Source organism: Neomonachus schauinslandi, chromosome 3, assembly GCF_002201575.2.
Source record: "Neomonachus schauinslandi chromosome 3, ASM220157v2, whole genome shotgun sequence".
Classification (NCBI taxonomy): Eukaryota; Metazoa; Chordata; class Mammalia; order Carnivora; family Phocidae; genus Neomonachus; species Neomonachus schauinslandi.
Window position 1 is genome coordinate 172,256,826 of NC_058405.1, and position 19,880 is coordinate 172,276,705.

The 19,880-nt window shown below is 47.1% G+C and overlaps 1 protein-coding gene across 1 annotated transcript in view; it reads right to left on the minus strand.

The window, feature by feature from the left end:
* Window positions 1–1,023: 1,023 nt before the first annotated feature.
* The window catches only part of MARCHF4 (membrane associated ring-CH-type finger 4), a 105,509-nt gene continuing 86,652 nt past the window's right edge, over window positions 1,024–19,880 (minus strand). The window contains exons 3-4 of the mRNA XM_044913398.1: window positions 19,503–19,695; window positions 1,024–1,391 (exon numbers count right to left, since the gene is read on the minus strand). Of these exons, the coding sequence (XP_044769333.1) occupies window positions 1,024–1,391; window positions 19,503–19,695 (561 nt within the window). The remainder of the gene's footprint in view (window positions 1,392–19,502; window positions 19,696–19,880) is intronic.

Genomic DNA, 19,880 nt, shown 5'->3' on the forward strand with positions numbered 1-19,880 from the left:
GGGTCTCTGCATGCGCCAAAGCAGGAGAAGGCATGACATTGAGCGTGTCCTGGCCACGGGCAGGGTTGGGTAGTCGGGAAAGTCACTCCTGGATTGACAGCTTTGAAGGCTGAAGCCACAGCAGCAGGACTGTGCTTGAGATACCCACGGGAAATCTGTACTTTTCTATGGTTGTGTGTGTGTTTCTTGTAAACATCTTTGAGCCAAACCACCATAAAATAAAGTAACAAGGGCACGAAAAGACACCCATCTCCAAACCTAAGCCCTCTTTGAGCTGAAGCCTAAGCCTAAGCCCTCTGAAATTGGGAGAAGCTGAAATCGCCCTCCCTCTGGGGGCTCACTCCAACATCTCCCTCCCTGCACATGACCCCAGAGTCCCTAAAGCCATCTGAGTCAGGAATCCTGCCCACCCAGATGAGCCCAGGGGCCACCAATGCTGCCTGTCATCCTTGCCAGCCCACACCCATCCCTCTCCCTCCCCACCACGGCCCCAAACACAACCCCAGGAGAAACAAAAGCAAACTCGAGGGGGAAACAAGGCAGGCCACAGTGCTTTTCCTTCGTGCACCCTTTGGGTTTTTCCTCCCCAGCTCTGGTGCACACAGGGGCACCACCACCACCAACTCGCCGGCTTCACCCTCCCCCAGCCCCCACTTCTCCCGGGTGTTTTGTGCATGGGCACATCCAGGATTCTTGTCCTTGTGTTTCCTTGGGTTGGGCTGGATTGCACTTCCTTGTTGAGTTTGTCCTGGAGTTCCTTGCTCTTGTGGGAGATTGGGCTTGACTGATCGGAATCACGAGAGCTCTCTGGACACCAGCCTCACTCACTCCAGCTCTGACCCTGCCTCCAGGGCCCCCTCAAGACCCACCGCCCTCTGCCTGCCCTCTCCTCAGGCCCCTGGGGTGCCCCCTGGCCTCCCCACACCTGCTCCCCAGACTGCGGCCCCGCTGGGCCCCGCCCCTTCCCGGCCCCGCCTCCCCGTCTCTGTGCATGGTCACGGCCTCCCTTTCAGGTGTCTCCTCTCACACTGTCGTGACCCTCATGACAAGCTCCCGGCTCCCGCCCTGGGGGCTCCGCGGTTCATGAGGCCGTAAGTGACTCAAGATGTGCAGGATGGTGTAAGCACAGTGGTGATCGGACAGAGGGCCTGAGGGATGGCTGGCCGCCCGAGCAGGGCCTTCTTCGGGGCCCGGGGTGTCCCCGGCCTCCTCTTCCGAGGAGGGGGCATTGGCCTGGGTGGCTGAGGAGGTCCGGGGGTTTGTCCTGCCTCCCGACTTTTGATCCTCCAGGTCTTTCGTCTTGTCATAGTTCAGCACTTTCCACTGCTGGTTGACAGCCTGCCAGCGTTTAAAGATGCGGTACACGGAGGGTCCCTCGTGCACGATGAGACCTGTGGCGCCAGGGAGAGAGGAAAGCAAAGGCCGAGTAAGAGACCGGAAGTCACTGCCGGAAAAACTGTCTCCCTGCGCGTATCCACCGAGAGAGAAGTTGGAGCCAACTGGATTTGTATGGGTTTCATTTGTTCTTTTCAAACCTCCCTTTCAGCTCTGAGCCACAGGGCTACCATCCCTGTATTCCTAGGCTCGATGTGTCCTCAGAAGGGGAAGGTGGAAGGCTGCCATACCTAGTTCATGAAATGGTCGCGTGCCTACGGGCAACGCTTTTGCCTACCTCTCCTCCACCCCTCCCACTTCTTGGCTTGACAAAACCCCAAATCATCATCCACTGAGGCATGATAGAAGTGTATTTTCCTCCCTCTACCACGTAGCCGTGGCACCTGGCACTTGGCAGATGTTGAATGAACCGTGTGCTCTCAAAGGCACCATGAACGGGACCATGGGCATTCCGTACCTGCCGAATGAAGTCTGGAATTCCACTGGTTAACTCTCCGCTACTTAACAAATAGCCCAGTGCTACTGAACTACACCCCTGGGAGAGAGGACTTGGACCCAGCTATACTGGCCAGAAGCAGCGTAGAGCCAGAAAGAAGCCACGCCACACAACCAGGCAGATCAAATGGATTATGTGCCTACTCTGTTCCAGGCACTGGGGCTGGTGCAGTGAGCAGGACACCAGAGTCCTGCCTTCCCAGAGCTGATATTCTAGTGGAGAGACACGCAGTGGACAGGTAACCAAACACATGAGACTATGTCAGGTGCTGACAAATGCTACAAGGAAGATAAAATAGGGTGAAATAGACACTGGCTGCAGACACTGAGGGTCCTGCTTTATTGAGAGGGAGGCGGGAAAGGCCTTTTGGGGGGAGGTGATATTTACGTTGACATGTAAATGATGAGGAAGGGGACCATGCAAAGATCTGCAGAGGGGCATGTTAGTGATAGGAACTGCAAGTGTGAAGGCCAGCAGGTGGGAACGGAAAGCACATGGGTCAGGAAGGAGGGTCAGTGTGGCCAGGGTGCAGTGATGGGTGGGAAGTACAAAGAGAGATAAGGTAGGGCAGAGGTCAATATGATAAGGCCTTATAGGCCAAGGCAAGGGATTTTTATTTTATCCTAATTATAATGGGAAGCCCCTGAAGGGTTTTAATGGGAGGGTCGGGGTGATGTGATCTGGTTTACCCTTCAGAAAGTTCATTCTCGATCCTGTGGAACTGGATGAGGGAAACGAATAGGAGCAGGAGACCAAGCAGGAAGTGATGTAGTGATTCAAGCAGGAAGGGCTGTAGTGATTCAAGCAGGAAGGGAGGGTGGCCTAGACTAGGGTTATAGCAGTGGATTCCGTGAGAACTTGTGTGGTCAGGGTTTATGTAGAGGTAGTGCTCACAGGCTTGCTGACAGGTAAGGTGTGAGTCGAGAGGAAAATCTGGACAACTCAGGAGCTTCTTGTGGCGGTGCCATTTACTAATATGTGGACGGCAGGAGGGTAGGGGGTATGAATTTGTGTGGCTGTGGTCATGACTATATCAGTTTCCTGTTGCTGCTGTAACCAATGACCACACAGTGGCTTAAAATAATACACATGTATTCTCTTACAGTTGTGGAGACAGAAGTCTAAAGTGAAGGTGTCAGAGGACTGATTCTTTCTGGTGACTTTGAGAGGAGGATTCATGAATCTCCTTGCCTTTAAGCTTCTAGAAGTCGCCTGCATTACCTGTCTCTTCCCTACATCGCTCCACCTCTTTGTTCCAATGTCATATCTCCTACTCTTCTGTCAATGTCTCTCTCTGACTCGCTCTTATAAGAACACTTTTGACTGCATTGGTTCTGCCCAAATAATCCAGAATTCTCTCCCTATGTCACAATTCTTAAATTACTCACATCTGCAAGTCCCTTTTGCCATATAAGGTAAGATTAACAGTCTCCAGGGATTAGGACCTGGATGTCTTTGGGGGCCATTATTCAGCCTTCCACAGTGATTAATAGTTATATTTTGGTTATGGTAATTTAAGATATCTGATAGAAATCTCACTGGAAGGTCCAGGTGGGCAGTTGGACATATGAGTCTGAGGTTAGGGAGAGGTCTGGCCAGGAGGTATAAGTCATCAGTGTAGAGGTAGAATCTGAAGCCTTAGGAATGGCCCAGATCTCCTGGGGAGAGAAGGTAGACAGATAAGAGAAGGGGGCCAATGACAGATTCCTGGGCCTTCTCATGTGTAGAGGTTTGGTGGAGGTAGAGCCAGCAAAGGAGGCTCTAAAGGAGCAATAAATGGTATAGAAGCAAGACCAGCAAGTGTGTAGACCCAGAAGTCTAGAGAAGAATGTGTTTCAAGAAAGAGAGTGTGCTAACTCTCAAACTCCATTGAGAGGGCAGCTCAGGTGGAATGAGGAGTGCATTGGCTTAGTAGGCACAGGTGGAGGGAGGATGATAGATGTGAAAATCAGGTAGTTCTCAGCCAAGTGCCTCTGTCTCTTCTATGTCATCAGCAGAAGGGATACAGGAGGAAGTGTTGAAGATTTGTGGAGAGAAGAAAAAGTGGGAAATGATTATCTTGGAAAATGGGAGACTGAATTTACAAAGGAGATGTAAAAGAATTGTCTGACAGTGTTGAGTGTCCATTTGAGATTTGTGGCCACAAATTTGAAATGAGTTGTGTGGCTTTTCTCCATACCTTCAACTGCCTTCTAGGTGCACCTATGGAGTATGAAAGTTGCGTTTAATCAGTATGGACTTTTCTCAGGCAAGTGAGACATAAGAGAGGACAATGAGAATTATGGATGTTTGCAAGGGAGTAGTTATCACACTGGCCCATGGAGTCTAGGCTGGGGAGAAGGAAAGTGATACACAAAAGGGATAAGGAAAAATGGAAAGTGATAGGGTCAATGCCAAGAGGTCTCTTTGAAGTTACAGAATTGCTAGAGTCAGTGATCTACAAGGATGGTGAGGGGGAGTGATGCTCAGAGAGTAGGATGTTTAAATCCAGACTTTGGAAGTGGTGTGGTTCTTGGTGATGATGAGGTCTAGGGAATGTCCTCTTGGGCAAGGGCTGAGGTGGGCTAAAGGAAAAGGCCCGTGGAGTAATGAGGTAGCCAAGGAGTTGGACAGATTATCTGCATCAACCATCCTCAATGCTATCAGACCAAATGCCCCCTTTTAAAACAAATATAGTTTAATATCCCCTTTCTTACTTATTCTGAAGTGAAATTCACAAGATAAAATAAGCTACCGTGATTTCTTTTTTAAAAAAAAATGCCCTAAACAGATAATGTTAAAAAAAAAAACAAAAAACGAAAAACAGGACAAGTCATTTATAACCAGGCAATATAAATTTCAAAACAAATTCTGGGGCACAACTATATTAGAAAACAAACAAAAAAACCTCAAAGATTTGCAAAATGCCCCTAGGAGACAGTGTCACCTCTGCTGAGAGCCACTGATCACAGAGATGCTAAAGACAGGAATGGTGGGAGGGAGTGTATGAACCAGGGGCCCCTAGGAATGTGAGGAGTGAGTAGGCAGCCAGCAGCCAATAGCATAAAGAAGGGGAAAGGAGAGGTCAAATATGATGACATACACTGCCAGGGGCTGGGGCTTCTGAAGGATAAAGGAAGAGAGGCGGTTTAGAAGCGGTAATGGGGAGCAAAGAGGATGTGGACCTTACCTCCAGGCCCTGTAGAATACAGTATATGGGAGAAAAAGCAGCTACCACTTGAGACAGCAAGAAACAGTGTCCTCAGAAGATAGCTGTTTCAATGAAAGAACACTCACAGAAGAAGTTGCTAGTGATGGACCATGAGGTCCAGAGGAAGGGCTGGGAAGACGGGGCCAGTTAAGGAAAGTGCACAATAAGAAAGTGGTAATTGTCCATATCATGAGGGTGGTCTGGGGGGCTGGGCCCCGTGATGGGGAGTGAGAAGACTGGGCATTCACCCTGCAGCAACTGTCAGTGGAGGGGAGGCTAATGGCCTGGCCTGGGGGGTGGGGGTGGGGGGTGGGGGATGAGGAAGAGCTGACTCACAGGAGCAAATAGCCATGAGTCACTCCAGCCTCCTCAATGTCAAGCAGAGACGGAATGGAAACATCTCCAAGCTTCTCCAACCTTGAACACACTGTGATTCTATGAGACAAGATAGCCACCCACTGGAACTCTTCCCTCTAGCGTGACAACAGTTCCTGAGATTGCCCTCTGGCAACAAGTTCCAAGTGTTCCTTAGAGAGACAGTCTCCCTGTGGCCCAGTTGTTCCTAATCTCTTGGGTCATGTGCCACTTTGAGGATCTGATGAAGGCTAAGGACCATCTCCCTGGAACAAAAACCACACAGATGAATCTAGGGGTTCATCAATCTCCCGAAGACCACCAATGGACCCCTTCATATGGCCTGCCTGACCCTGAACAAGGAGACCTCTCTGCCCCCTGTCTCATCACCCTGCCCCAGTCACTTCCTTCAACCTTGTGAATACGTGTCCTGTGTTCATTATTTCCACAAGCCTATCTGAACATTGCAATGCTCTTTTCCTTGGACTGTTAGCCCCTTGAGGACAGAGGCCAGGAATGGTTGAGGGTTGGGCAGCCAACACAGTAGCTGGAGCTTAACGAAGCCTTGGTGATGATGGAGGAAATGGGGGCCTCGGGGAGAGAGAAGCAGAATCTTTTGAAGCCCCAAACTAACTCTTTCCAGTAACAGCCACTACACTTGATTCTTAATTAGCTTCTTGATCAGACAATTTTACCCTGATTGAAGAGGGTGGCTTAAAATTTTGGTCTGAACGCTGCCTTTTAATTATCTAACTGTCTAGTGTTCAGGAAGTAATTAAACCACTTTAATGGATAGATGGCTGAAGGGGGGAAGGTGCACCTGTTTTTGAAGATAATGCTTGTTGGGCAAAAATGGGAAAAGCACGAACTACCTCATTCGCATCCACTTCCCTTAGCTCTCCCTCTGCTTCCTGTTCTACAAATTACTTATTGATTCCTTGGATGGCAGAATAAAAACAAAACAAACAAAACAAAAACGGAGGAAGGTGGGTAGGGCTCATCTGATTGGGACAGGTGAAAATAGGGAAGTTGAAGAGATGGGAGAGAAGGAAGATGGGTTGGAAATGGTGGTGGATGGAGATAGAGGATGAAATTAGAATAGGAAGAGGAAAGCTATTGATGAAGGGAGGCAGAGAAGCAATAGAAGAAGATGGACCATTAGAATGCATGGCAGTACCGGAAATTCAGTATGTTTTGATTGGGTCCTTCTCTGGTATTTTCTGTTTCATTTAACAGTGACCTCATAACCACCTACAAGGTGCCCAACCCTGAGCTGTATTTGTGGGAAATCCAGTTCCAGAAGAATTGCCACCTTCATCTCCCTGACATCTCTCCACCTTTGGGGGCAACTCTTCCTCACATCGCTGGAGGCTCCATAACTCTCAGAACACTTTGCTTGCCATCATATTATCTCTTCCCACCAGCCTCCCGCTAAAGTGGCCCTTTGGTTAGCCCACAAGGAGGGAGGGAAGGTGGCCACTGTGAGTGGGTGATCCTGTCTGCTTGGCTCCTCCTGCCCCTAACTCACCACTGACCCAGGGCTGTCAGGGAGTCTTCAGTCCTTGGTTGGGATCAGCATCCCAATCCTGCCCTGCTGAATTTTGCCCATTGGCTCTTGCTGTGTCCAAAGCAGTGAGATACAGTTTAATTCTATTTAGGTAATATTTCCTGAGTACCTACTATTTGCTTTTCTGAACACCTGTGATGGAACAAAAAAAACTGGTTCTTATCACATACGGAGTTAACAGGCCAAGGCTAACTGAGAAGTCTGCAGAGAAGCTTCTGGTCCCCTCAGTAATGCCCAAATCTTCCTTCCCAACCCTCATCTCCTGCAGGTATCCTGATTTAAGTGGCAAAAAAGTTACAGACAAGTCTACAACAGTGCTTCTTAAACTTTAGCATGCATCAGAATCAGCCAAGGAGCTTATTAAAACATGGATTCCCGGGCTCTACCTCCAGAGAGTCTGAATCAGTAGGTCTTGGATGAGGCCTAAGGATTTGCATTCCTAAGCCGATGCTGCCTGTGTGTGGACCACACTTGAGTAGCACTGCCTAGAACATGGTCCTTATTCTGGCCTACTGCTTCATGGAAGGCTCTAACTTTTGGTCAAATAAAGAGTTAAAGGTAAATTTTTAAAAGTTTTATTTATTTGAGAGAGAGAGAGAGTACAAGCGGAGGGGAGGGGCAAAGGGGGAAAGAGAGAAAGAATCCCAAGCAGATTCCCCACTGAGCATGGAGCCCGACATGGGGCTCGATCTCACCATCTTGAGATCATGACCTGAGCCGAAACCAAGAGTCAGATGCTCAACCCACTGAGCCACCCAGATGCCCCAAGAGCTATAGGTAATTTTTAAAAATACTCTAGTTCCAGATGGGACAGACATGGAAATGTGACGCAACCAAAGAAATGGATACTTCCCTTCTAGACCCAGAGGACTTTGGGTCCCACAGTTCAGAGGCACCTCGCCAATGAACATGCACTGGACATTCAGAGTGTCTGCCACTTACTCGCCCTATGGATTTAGGCAAGTTATTTCCTCTTCCCAAGCCTCAGGTTCTTCTTCAGTAAACTGGGACTGATACCTCCTTGCTTATAGGTTGTTAGGAGATTAAAGGAGGTAATGAGTCCTGTGTGCTCCTGCTTGGTGCTGTGCCCGGCACACATTTAACATGCAAAGCCACATGATATTGATTATTGTGGGGGTGGGGGTAGAAGTTACAGGACAGAAAAAGCCCACTCGTATCTTTTCCTCCTCCTTTATCGCCAACTCCCTTCCCAAGCGCAAGCACCTGCTCTTCTGACTCCTAAATGCCCTTCCCAATCCTCAGTCTGAGTCACTGTTGACAGATGAATAAGATGCTGGAGCTGAGAGGAGCTCTAGGGGCTGATTCTGCAGATGTGGTGACCAGCCTCCACTCCCGTCTCCTCTCCCACCACCAAGAGCCTTCAGCAGTGCCGAGGGAGTGATGCTCCCCGCCTGCAGAGTCACCTGCTGTCGGACGGCTGTGGGGCAAGACTTCACCCTGCAGCCCCACCACTGCCAAGCTCAGCTTCCCGATGCTACCCCCTCGAGGGCCCAGCCCTGTCAGAACCTGCACTGAAGAACTTATCTGCAATCGTGGGAAAGAAATCAATCTAACCAGTGTCCAGGGAGGGGCTGTCCTCTTGGAGGCGACTTTTATTAGAATTCCCTTCCCAGCAGAGTCCTTGCTGGACTGGTTGACCTTGGTCAAGCTGTCCAGGATGTCTCTAGACACATCAGAGCCAGAATCATCCCGGCCCCTCTGCCCACTCAAGGCATTGCAGAGACCTTTGAGAAGACCTTAGCTAGAAAATCATTAAGAGTGCTGAGACTCCTTGAAATGAATGAATGAGCTTAACTCAGTAGGACTGGGTAGGGAAGAGAAACATTCCTGGAGCCCCAAATATCCCTGCATTGGTACAAGTGAGGGGTTCATTCCTGGAAGTGTGTGCATGAAGCTATGTCCCAAGATACTGTGGGTTTTTTCCGTGGCAGTTCTCTAAAAGCTCAGAGCTATCACTATCTGGAAAGACACAGACAGAATTGCATTTCTCAGCCATTCTGGGCGATGGTGGTGCAGGTCACGGTAATGAAGGTGATGGTGATGACAGTACTTAGGGAATGCTTCCTATGTTCTGTCACTCTAAAAGGGCTTTGCAAATATAGTCTACATCTCACGGAAATCCCATGAGGTAGGTGGTATTGTCTCCACCTGACAAAGAAGAAACTGAGCTCAGAGAGGCTTAGTGTCTTGCCCAAAGACACACAGCTTGTACAGGTAGTGGGACATAAACTCAGGTTCATCTGAAACAGAATGGTGCCATGTGTCTGGGCTCCTTCCTCCTCCATGCTGCAGGTCGTGGGCTCCCCCAGAGAAAGCAGCTATGGAGGAGATAATTTTTTTATAGTCTGTATATACAATTTCTATTTCAATTCACAATAAGATGTCTTTTGTGCTATGCATTTAAAAAATGTGTTAACAGCGTTATAACCAAGTGGTTAAGGATGTGGGCTTTGAAATCAGATGAAACTGGGTTCTAGTGGTATGATGTTGGGTGATTTACCTCTTAGTCTTAATTAGACTAATTAGAGGTTTAAGAATGGGTATTGAGGGGGAAAGTACGTGGTTTGTGTGTGTGTGTGTGTGCTTTATCCATGCTTGCTCTTATTTTCTATTAGCTGGAAATAAAAGATTCAAAAGCCTAGGGGACTGTGGTCACAAAATGGAAGGAGCATGGGTCCCTGAGTCTCTGTGTGGCGGAGAACCTCCCCACTGATCAGGAGCTTCTACTGCATTAAACCACTGAAATTTTATATATATATATATATATATATATATATATATATATACACACACATTCCATTGAACCAAAAGCTGCTTTTCTCTTGTGGCCCCTACCCTAGCACTACAGGTATTTTAGTTAGGGTATTTAGTTAGACTAACTCCAGCAGATGCATATATATATATATATATATATATATATATATATGCATGTTTCATGTTTTCCCCCAAAATATATTACTTGGCTCAAGCAGCCACCTTATTTACTAGATTGGGGGTTTTTTTCTAGCTATAGACCCACTGTCAATGGACAGACATGCGACTCCTGAAGCTATTCCCAAGACTGTGCTGTAGGCACTGAAGATGGTTCCCAAGAGGTGTTCCTAAACTATTTGAGCCCCGTCCACACACTGGAAGAAATGAAGTGCCTCCCAAGGGGTCTTCTTTGAGGGGGACAGTGCTCACTTGGCGTGTCTGCTTCTAAATCAGTCATCTGCACTTACTGAGCAGCTAGCATTTAGAGGTGGAGAGAGGGGGCCTTGCACAGGAAGCCCTTGTTGGTCGGGGGAGGCAGGGGGTGTGTGGAATATGAGTTAACAGTTAATCTGGAGAGTTGGATAAGCCATATGCATTTGATGGAACACAGACTGAACATCATCCTCCCCATTTACATGGCTGACGCTTATCGGTTGTTTGGTCTAGCCAACATGATTGGGAATTCCCCCACCATCACAGTGGTCAACCTCTGAGAGTTATGACGTCTTCTTACAATGGAAGTGACTTCAAAATCCTAGAATGTCAGATCTAGAAGTACCTTGCAAGTTATCAGTTCCAACCATCTCATGTTATAGAGGACTTAACTGAACTCCAAAAAGAAGTAACTTGCCCAAGGTCACAGAAGTGGTGGCAAATCTAGTCTTCAGACCTAGATTTTCTACTTCCTAGTCTCTTCTGGGGTACCAGGCTGCCTTCCCCATATTTTCAGTTTATTAATCAGGGAATTAAAAGGTTTGACAGATGGGGTCATCTCTAGCCCAAGGGAAGGAAGAAAGGAAGGAATCTTTGTGCCAGGTAAGTGTTTTTTAGTTAATGTGAATTAAAATTAAGTTTGAAAAATCATGTTTTTGTAGTCCTGCTGCTCCTACCCTTTGCCCACTTACTATAAATTGGAATTTGAATTCCTTTATCTCAGACAGCAGGCACCAGGTATCTCTAAATTAAAGGAAAGAACCTCAATGAATAGCAGACAGAGGAAGCTTTAACAAAAGATTTTCTGTAATTCTGTAAATTACCATATTCCACTGTTTTAAAGATTTGGAACAATCTCGGAAATGCTCTCCTTCCTTTCCCTGACCACATCCCACTCAAGGGTAAAAAAACAAACGTGGTAACGATGAGGTCCTCATTTTTTTGCAGATTTGACTTTTTGGTGGCCAATCTCTTGAGTCTGTGGAGTGAAAAAAAAATGCTTTTGGTGCCAAAGACCTTAATTAATTTGCTTTTGTTAAATCCTAATAACTTGACCCACTAGAGCAGAGACTGTCCCATTTGTTTGCTGGGAGGCTCTGTCAGCTTTTCTGCTCAGGCAGCCACCCTCATTAGAAATGACGGAAGAGGAGGCAGGTGCGGGGAGGACATTCAATGTAATCAGATCTTCTCATTGAGGGGACATGCGTGCGGGAACTAAAAACCTTCAAGAAGAGGCACTGCTCCATATAACAGCAGACTCTCAATTATGTGAGGACACGGAGTCAGGCTTCCTAGGCTGTGACTAGCTTCTGGTTTTAACAGTTTCTGCAAACCTTTATTGAGTGGCCACTCCAAGGGGAATCTACCCGGATCAAGTGTCTCCCAGCCTGGTCACTGATTTTATGAATGCCTGCTCCTTTCCACATGCCATCGTATTTAATCCTCTCAACAATGCTCTGAAAATGGTATTATTATCCCATTTCACAGATGAGGAAAGGGAAGCAGAGAGTGGTTATGCAAATCACAGAAGGTCTCAAGGTTAGTAAGAAACTGAGCAACACGTGATCCAGGTGGCACACTCCTGCCACTCCAGAAACCCACCATCCTGGGTTTTGTGACCCATTCCCTCTTGTTTTTCTCATTCTCTGTCTTCATCCATCTTTTAAGCCTATAATGGTCCCCAGGTCTCCATCCGTAGCCACCTACTCTTTGAATGCTCCTTCTAAGTTGTTTTGCCAAAACCCACAGCTTTACCCCCTCTTATTGTTGACCCCCAAACCCGTGTTCAAGTTTTATGATCCAACCGCCTACAGAAACCTTTCCTTACCTCCCTCCCCCACTTCTCATTAGTCACCGATGCTCATCAGAACTGGTCCAATGCCCTCAAATCTTCCTCGATGAACAGGAGGCCACCAAAGGCCCTTTCTTTCTTTCTACCCCTGCAGAGACTCTTTCCTGGCAATGCCTTCCCCTCTTTGCAGCCCATAATGTACTCCATGCGTCTTGCTTCTCTTCTACTGCAAACTCTTCGCTTAGGAGCTGCCTCTTACCTCACTGCCTGGATTTTAGGCTTGTGATGGGCCTTTTGTTTGGTGCTTTTGCCAAAGACTTACCTTTGGTTCCTCTTTGCTTCTCCCATTGCCAACCCCATTCTCATGCTCAGCTGTGGTATCCCCACGCAAGCCAGACCCTGGGATTCCTACTTGCTTCAAAGAAGTTCATACAGTCCTATCTTATCCACATCCTAAGTGCTTCTCAAGGTCATCCCATACACGTCTTCCCCACTGCACCGTTTTGCATTTCTTTCCCTTTTGCTCGGACTATTACAAGCATTTTCCAGTTGGCCCCTCGCTGCCTCTAGTCTTTCCAGCTCTGGTCCATCCTCCCTACCATTGCCAGAGTTACCTCTGTAAAGCACACATACATCTGACCACATTTCTTTCTGGTATAAAATCTTATTAATGCCTCCCTGTCACCAACAGGGTGAAGTCTGAGCTGCTTAGCCCATGATTCATGATACTGTGGGACTTGGCTCCTGCCAACCTCCACATCCCTATGGCCCATCACCCACCTTCCCACTCTGGCTCTTGACACTGAGGCATACACACCTGCTCCGAGTTTCCCAAGTGTCCCTGGTTCTCTCAAGTCTCTGACCTCTACACATGCTAGTCTCTCTGCCTGGAATGTTCTTTTCCTCTCTTCTGGACAAACTTTGACCTATCTTTTGAAAATGGCCGAAGGATAGGGTTCCTTCCTTCAAAAAGCCTTCCTGGACTCCTCCAAGAGGGAGTTAATTGCCCTCTATTCTGTTCCACATTTCTCTGTATCTTATCCTGGCTGCCACTGTGCTGTGATTTATTTGTAGATTAGAAGCTCCTTGAGGGCAAAGACTGTGTCTCCTTCATTACTTTATTAAAGTTCCCTAGATTTAGGAACAAAATCAGACAGCCAGGAAATGCTACTGAATGAATGGAGATGCTAATCCTGAGCCCCTTCTGACTCATAAATGATAAATGATAAATGATTAACTTGTCTGCCTTCCCAGTGAAATGTAAGATCCTTGAGAGCAAGTGACTCTCTTATTGGGAGTGCCCTTTCAATAAATATTTTTTAGTGAATGAAAGGATTCCCTAAGTTCATGTTAGCCAGGACATGTAGCTTCCCCTGCCCTAAGTTCCTTCCACCAGAGTGTCTCACAGGGAGAAAAACCACCCAAATTTCACCTCAATTTCTATTCTTTTTGAAGATTTTATTTATTTATTTATTTGAGAGCGAGAGAGAGCACAGAGGGAGAGGGAGAAACAGACTCCCCGCTGAGCAGGGAGCACAATGCAGGGCTCAATCACAGGATCCTGGGATCATGACCTGAGCCAAAGGCAGACACTTGACCAACTGAGCCACCCAGGCACCCCTTACCTCAATGTCTTAAGCCTCCCTCTCAGTTGGTGTCAGAATAGCACTGATCAAAAGGGAGGTGCAACAATGGCTGAACTCCAAGACCCTGAATAAAGGACAGGAGCCCCCAGGACTCACTAAATTTCTTATTGCTCAGCCATTACCTTATGGGTCAAGGTATTGCTGGACCAATTTCCCTTCAACCTGCCTCCCCATCCAAGCTCTGCGTTTGCAATTTCACAGAGCAATCAGAGATAAAAGAGGCAGTGGAAAGCACCCTGGAATTGGAGTCCAAGGTTTTTGGCCTAATTCTCAGCTCTGCCATTTTTTTAGCTATGTGACCTGGAGCACTATTACTTTAAGCTTTTCCTCATCTGTTAAATATGGATCATAAGACTTACCCTGCTCATCTTTTAGGGTTATTGTGCCCTTTCTCAGTTCTTCTGTGCCCTTGCAGGAGTGTTTGGTGGTTTCTTCTGTCCACAGCAACTTAGTTTTGGTTTTCACAGTGGCATGGATTGGTCTAGGAAGTTAGGACTCTACCCGAGAGACGTTTAATCTGTAAGGGCAGCTTGTCTCCCAGAATGTACAACCTTCTGATATAACCAAGTCTAGAGCCCTTGTCCACAACCCTGGACCCATGCTGCATCCAACAGAGAACGCAGACCTTCCTGGCACCCATTTCAGGCAAAATTCTTTGGTGAGAACCAAAGGCCCTTCCCTGGAGGTCAGCCAGGTGGACATAGCTGTGGATGGAGCAGATGTGGCTTCGTGGGCAGCAAGGTGACCATGTCCCATACACTGCATCCTCTTGGCTTCATGGCAGAGAATATCTGCTCAGCTGGTGCTGGCGCCCAGTGGAGTGTCTCTTTGTGTCCTGCCCACTCTCATGAGTTTTCCCTTAGAGCACTGCTCTGATAAAAGGTAAATCTATTTTTAAGGATTACTTAAAGCTATATATTTCATGTTTACTCAGATTCTTTACTGTCTGAGGCCATTTAACAGTCTTAGGGAATAGACAAATTGTTTTTGGTGTCTGAAAAATAGAGAAAGTCCAAAGACTCATTTTAACAGATGGTCTTATTCCTTTCTTACTCAGCCTTTTGAGCTAACACAAGGCTAGACTCATTTTCCTTCTTCTAGTGATAAATTTCCATCCAGGTACTGAATTTCTCCATCCATCCAAGGAGCTCAAGTCTATGGATATGGATTTTTTCATTTAACACTTTTTTCAACCAACATTTCTTTTTTTTTATTTATTTATTTATTTATTTATTTGCCAGAGAGAGACACAGCGAGAGAGGGAACACAAGCAGGGGGAGTGGGAGAGGGAGAAGCAGGCTTCCCGCCGAGCAGGGAGCCTGATGCGGGCCTCGATCCCAGGACCCTGGGATCATGACCTGAGCCGAAGGCAGATGCTTAACGACTGAGCCACCCAGGCGCCCTGTGAATTAATTTTTTAATTCAATGAATATTTAATGCTGAGTTGGATATAAGCAGATGTAATGATTTTTAAATTTATTTATTTGTTTATTTATTAAGATTTTATTTATTTATTTGACAGAGAGAGACACAGTGAGAGAGGGAACACAAGCAGGGGGAGTGGGAGAGGGAGAAGCAGGCTTCCTGCCGAGCAGGGAGCCCGATGCGGGCCTCGATCCCAGGACCCTGGGATCATGACCTGAGCTGAAGGCAGACGCTTAACGACTGAGCCACCCAGGCGCCCCCAACCAACATTTCTTGAGAATAGTCACCTCTCCCATTATCACTTCTACCTACTTTCTGATAAGGAATCATCTCTTCCTCTGTCCACTCTGTCACATCATTTTCTTCCACTTTCTTAAGACTTCTGGAAGGGAAACTTCCCTTTTCCCATAGGAATCAACTAATTGACTGAGTTTTAAAACTGATGACCACCTCTATAGTAATATAGGTGCCGTCCTGTGACTCTCATCCATGTTGTTCATTTTCATGCAGTAAGAAGACCACATTATGCTTCCTTCTGGCTCACCTAGCCAGGTCTCTTTCCATGTTCTAGCTCCTCTGTCTTGCATTGGTTCAGTGAAACAGGTTTGTGTGGCCAGAGTCAAGATTCATGGATAGAGGCAGGAGGTGGTAGGATAGAGGGGAGCAAGCATACTTGCTCCTTCTCTCAAAACAAACTAGACCCTGGGTGGCCATTCTGGCTTGTTTCCCTGGAATTCTGATGAAGGTGGAGTGTCAGCCGTGTTACAACATTCCCTAGGGTGGAGGTAACCCCTGACTGGTGGCTGCTTTACTATCAATGCCTGGTGGGAGCCTGTAGTTTGGGCGCCCCTGAGTACAGGGACACTTGTAACTACATATGACTTTTGTGGGGAACTATGTCAAGGTGGATTCTGTATGCACTATTGTGGGTCTCATCTCTTTCTTCATGAGCTATCAGCTGGGGGCTGAGAGACTAGCCCTGGACTAGGTTATGGAGTACAGCAAGGACTCACCTGCAGAAGTAATCTGGACTTGCCTTATGGAGGTTGTGGTTCCTGTCCTAAATTCCTCTAAGTGAATCTAGTGCTAAGTGTACTCTCTGGTAGTTCTGTGAGTCTAAGTGTCTAATTGAGCCTAAAAATAAATACACTGCTGGTACATTCCAGGCTCCACCTGACTGTCCTACCAGGGAGCCCCTAAGAGGCTGATATTTTATAACCACTTATACAGTACTGAGTGTTTTTCCTCAACTGACTAGAACACTGCAGAAGAGAAGTAAATGACTGATACCTGAACTTCACCATTGAAACCACCATCATCACTACTGATTATCATCACCAATATCAAAATCATCAATGCAACCATCACAAGAATCTGTTTGTGCATTTCAACTACTCTCCATCATCTTCCACTCTCTTCTTTAGATCACATGTTACTCTCTTTTTGATTCTGTCTCCTAGAATATTCTCCTATGGACAACCTCTCCTAGAAAAACAATGAATTGAGAGTCCTGCTCTGCTGCCTGAGTCAGCCTAGGACAAATCCTTCAGTATCAGTTTCCCCATCTGAAAAATGGGAAGAAAATTATTGCCCCCAGGGAAATGGTCTGACAACTGAATTAGCTCCAGTTATAATCAACAAAATGATAGAGCAGTCTAAACTCTTTAAAGGTGAGCTAGTCTAAATATAAATATATCTGACTACTTTGGGATGGCACTAAAAGCATTTGGTCCCTAGGCAGCCCCCTCCTGTCCAATGGCTATCTCCAGGCAGTCACTGGCTTGTCAGAGCAGAATGGACAGATCATGGTATGGCTTTGCATCCTGGGAAATTATGTTTTCTTAAAAGCTTGGAAGGAAGGAAAGCAATATGAAAACTCTCAATATCTAGCTCACTGTGTTTCTTCCAGAAATTGGGTGACTGAGTGCCATATATATATATGAAGAGAAAGAAGAGAAAGAATTTGAGAGATAGAAGTGGGTTGGAGGGAGGCAGATGGAGAGGAGCCAAGAAAGAGACAGAGGACGAGATGGTTCTGTGGAGTCCTGCTCAGAGGGAGACACTATGAGCAGGAGGGACCAGGTGCCAGAGGCACGAGCAGAGGTGCTGGGTGGCTCAGAGCCACAGGGAGCAGGTCTGTTTGTGAGGGCTCTTCCTATAAGTGGGCCCAGGTACACTCAAAGTTGCAGATGGCATCTGCAGATGTTCCATAAGGGACACAGAAGACTCCTGCTTTCTGATGCAAGAAGAGAATGGAAAGAGCACTGGACTGCCAGTCAGGAGACCTTGCTTCTAATCCCAGCTGAGCAATACTGAGCAGATCACTTCCCTTCTCTGAGCCTTAGTTCTCTCAACTTCAAAACAAGAATCATACAGGTTGATCCCATGATCTCTTCTATGTTTCCTTCTCTCAGTCTTCAAATCTATGAAGCCCTGAATGGCAGGTGGTATTCATGCTCCTCTTTCCCTCCCATGCTCCCTCCAGGGGAGGAGGAGTATGCTTCCCTTGCCCACCCCCACACTGATGTTGGTCTCGTTGATGACTTGCATTGGCCCATGGGCTGTGGACAGAGGGGACAGTATGCCAGTATTGAGAAGAAGCTTTGAGAGGCCTTGCAAATTTCCACCAGTCCTCTTGTGCTCTTGCACCTGCCTAGAAAGGTACACCCCAGAAGTCCCTGCCCCTTTACCTGGGCCCCAGCATGAGAAGCCACTCAGAGCGGGCTGGAACCCAATGCACAGTCAGAAGCCAAACCGAGCCAAGCCCAGCTGAGCCACAGCTGTCATGCAGACCCAGCCACAGGAAATAAATGCCTGTCATTGTGAGGCACTGCAATTCTGAAGTTGCCTGTTACTGCAGCCAAAGCTGACTAATACACCACGTGACAGGAAAGCAAGATTTGTAGAAGGGACCAGTCAAAAGCCTTCCTGAAGGAGAATGAAGGACAGCTGGAGAGGCTCCGCCAGGCCCTCCGCTGCTGCCCCCCCTTCATGCCAGAGCCGTACACCTCCATATGGAGACACACCTGGTTTTTGGCAGCCACCACCCGTGCCTCAGCAGGGTAGGAAAGGGTTTTGGTAGAGGGGGAACGAAATTAGAATGCTCCAAGTCAAATTCCTCCCCATTCACAGTCCTCTCTTCCACGGTCCTCCAAACCTGGGCAATCTGTCTAGGTGCCATAAAAGGCTGCTTTTAAAAAGGCTCTTGAACTCAGGGCTGAGGCATTGGTTTAGCTAGCAGGGAGAGGCAGCAAGATGCTTAGACAAGTATCAAGTGCCAGCATCACTGGTCTCTGGTTGCCATAATCAGATGCAAATCTCCAGGCCTCTCTGACTCCTGATATTAAAGAGCCCCAAAGAAATTCACATAGCATCTTCCAGCCAAATTCTAGCTAATAGATGTTTTCCTGCCAAACGGAGCAGTGTAGCCTATTTGATATAATGTACAAACTAAAGCCCAGAGAACAAAACTGTGGAACTTTAGTGCCATCAGCATCATGGCCTAGGGGGTAACATGAGACTTCCAGGTTAGGATGTATGACCAGTGCTTAACCATGCTTCATGTCACTGAAAGAAAACCAGGATCGTGGTCACCTGAATGACAACTCCAGAGTTGAAAACCATAAGCATTTGTTGGGAAGAACAAAAAGACCCGGCCCTCCACCAATCGACCTAACATAAAAGAAAAGGAAGGAACACAGATTTGGGAATGGTGTAAGGGAACAGACAGGAATTAAAGTGGAGGGTTTCCAACTTTTTTTCTAAAACACCAAAGATTTATTTAGAACAGAAATATATGTAAATGGATAAAAGTACCGAAACTCAAGGTGAAGCAAGGGCGAAGATTCAGAGGCTGTCTGCCCTGCGTTCCATTGCCCACTCCCAAAATTGGTTCCTGAAGCTATGTGTGGAACATTGGGACTCCATACAATTTGAAAACCACTAGACTAGAGAAATCTGGGGCACTATAATAGGCTTATAGAAAGCTGCAGAAAAGGGGGAAAGGGCAGGTATCATGATGCTGTTTCTGGGCATTTTGCTGGGAAAGGAATGGAATTAAATGTATAGTCATCCCTTGTCATGGCTTGGCGACCATGGAGTACACAACAGAGAAGAGGGCCTCCACATCCCGTTTGAGGCGGACAGACTGACAAACTGACCTTTCTCAAGTCTTCTTAGAGGCAAGCCTCCTTATCCTTATCTTCAACTGGGCAAGAATAGATTTGTTTGGGAAAGATTTAGATCTTCTTCCTTTGGCCTGCCTCCTCCCCCACCCCATTGACCCCTCAAATCTAAGGTGCTGGCTCCTCCTGAGTTTACAGGTCTCAAGCTTGGTGCTTCGACCTTTCAGGGGGAGGGATCCTGAGAGATCTGTCTAACTCACCAGCACATGGCTCCTCACTTCCCATAGAGACAGGCCCCAGACCCACCTATGCACACCACGTCCATGAATCCGTACATCCCATAGCAGATCTGGAAGAGGAGATCTTGGCGCTGCCATTTTGCTGAGGGACTGAAGGTTGACCAGATAAGCCAAGAGATACTGGCAATGAGGAAGAGGGAACCCAAGATGGCGGCTGCAATCTGAACCTTCTCAATGACTGTCAGAGAGATGGCTTGCCACTGCAAAGAAGACAAGGATAGGTTAGCTGTTGCTTGGATGCCCTTACCCCATTTCCACCCCATTCCCATCCCTCCTCCTTCTGCTGCCCCAACCTCTTACCTCGGGTTTAGGATTTAATGCAAAGCTTCTTAACTTGGAATACAATGGCTATCGTTACAAGTTTCTGAGTTTTTTTTAAATTTTA